At 32.1% G+C, this 1,581-nt stretch overlaps 1 protein-coding gene across 1 annotated transcript; it reads right to left on the bottom strand.

Annotated features, from left to right (window-relative positions):
• Window positions 1–287: 287 nt before the first annotated feature.
• Window positions 288–1,317, bottom strand: LOC111383293 (EG45-like domain containing protein). Its single transcript, XM_023007374.1, has 3 exons — window positions 1,313–1,317; window positions 630–903; window positions 288–523 (listed from the first exon to the last, which is right to left on the bottom strand). Exons 2-3 carry the CDS (start codon window positions 866–868, stop codon window positions 517–519), a joined length of 246 nt encoding a protein of 81 aa, XP_022863142.1. The 5' UTR covers window positions 869–903; window positions 1,313–1,317; the 3' UTR covers window positions 288–516.
• Between the last annotated feature and the right edge of the window lie 264 nt (window positions 1,318–1,581).

Raw genomic sequence — 1,581 nt, 5'->3', positions numbered from 1 at the left:
CATTGACAATTGGTTGTTTATTGAATAAAAATATTGAAAGCGGAAGATTTCAATTCTTGTGATCAAAGTCGGTATTCTATGGAATCAATGATTTGTTGATCAAGAATGATAAAGTCTCAACATTCGTGAACGAATCAATGACTCGACTGTAAAGTATTTGACATTCTTCATCTATGAATATTTGATTATGTTATTCATTCTCTTAATTAATTAATTAATTTATTTTTTTGCTCCTGGCTGCATTAGCATCGAATTTAAAGATTAGATAACAATAATAACATGTTACATTACTTGGACTTCAAAGTTTCATTTCGACAAAGAAGACATCACAAGATAAGTGAAATTCACATGACATCCTTAGTTTTATTATTATGATAGAAATCAATCTATGATTTCTACCCGATGTCTTTTATTCAACCAGCTGTATAGTGTTATACATATTTATATTTTAGCATTAAACATGCTAAAAAGCTTATTCTGAATAGCTTTGAAATCCTTTTATCTCCCAAAGGTGCCTCAAACCCTGCAAATCACAAGGAAACAAGAGATTAAAAATGTCTCCAAAAATTGGTAAAGAAAAAAAAAAGCATTAATAAAATAGAAATGAAAAATAGAAGGATTGATTATACTTGGTATAGTGAATTCGGATTCTTCCAGCATCAGGATTAGCAATCATTGAAAAAGCCGGTTGAGAGAGATCAAGTTGGTTTTTTCCGCATCCCGGACAAAGATCTACAATTTTTACAGTTATTGTTCCTCCTCGGCATGGATTTGGTCCTTGGTTAATGGCTCCAGTGCACTTCACTTTGTAACTTTTTCCACAAGCTGCCTTATTGTTGAACAATGAAGGATTAGCTGCTGCTATCATTGTGCCTTGGTCGTTATATTCATAGCATGCCGATGCTGCATATAGTTCCATATTTAACGGTCAACTTGTCCATGGAAAACAAAGGCAAAATAAAATTTTTGCAGACATAATTTAAAGGGTTTAAGATGGAGTATATATGGTATTTCAACTTGATTTCAGTTTTCGACAAATTATTTAATCTCAATTTTCTTACCACTGCTCAGCTTATTAAAATTGTAATGTGTCTAGCCTTTACCAATGTGGTCTAAGCAAAAAGGAACTTTTTGAAGACAATATTACGAAATACACAAGTCTCGTCTTTAAGAGTATATGCAACTCTAAATATTATTATGCAACGGAAAATGGATTCATTGGTTATTAATTTTTATATAGATAGCTAACAACAACGTCAACAACAAACAACAATAGCAGAAAATAGCAAATAACAGATGGAGAGAAACTTACGAACATATTCTCATTTATACAATATCTATCAAGTTACAACTCCTAAACACGGTAAGACTCTTAATGATTTGGGTAACCTAAACCTACTAGGAGTAGACTGCCTACTTCTATAAATACACAATCTCAATTTATTATTCAGGTATTTTTTTACATAATTTTTCAGTTTATAGCCCCACGCGTATATTCTCTCTCTAACTTAAGTATCGGAGGGGCGATGATGACATATCTCGACACCTTTGTTTCAAGTACTGGAAGATCTTGTTTGTGCT

The sequence above is a fragment of the Olea europaea genome, unplaced genomic scaffold, assembly GCF_002742605.1.
Source record: "Olea europaea var. sylvestris unplaced genomic scaffold, O_europaea_v1 scaffold2654, whole genome shotgun sequence".
In the NCBI taxonomy this organism is placed as follows: domain Eukaryota; kingdom Viridiplantae; phylum Streptophyta; class Magnoliopsida; order Lamiales; family Oleaceae; genus Olea; species Olea europaea.
Note: the sequence above shows the minus strand (reverse complement) of the source record. Positions and strands in the feature narration are given on the sequence as shown.

What these genes read in the sequence shown, in the direction of transcription:
- LOC111383293 (XM_023007374.1), bottom strand. Translation starts at nt 868, where the DNA reads ATGATAGCAGCAGCTAATCCTTCATTGTTCAACAATAAGGCAGCTTGT.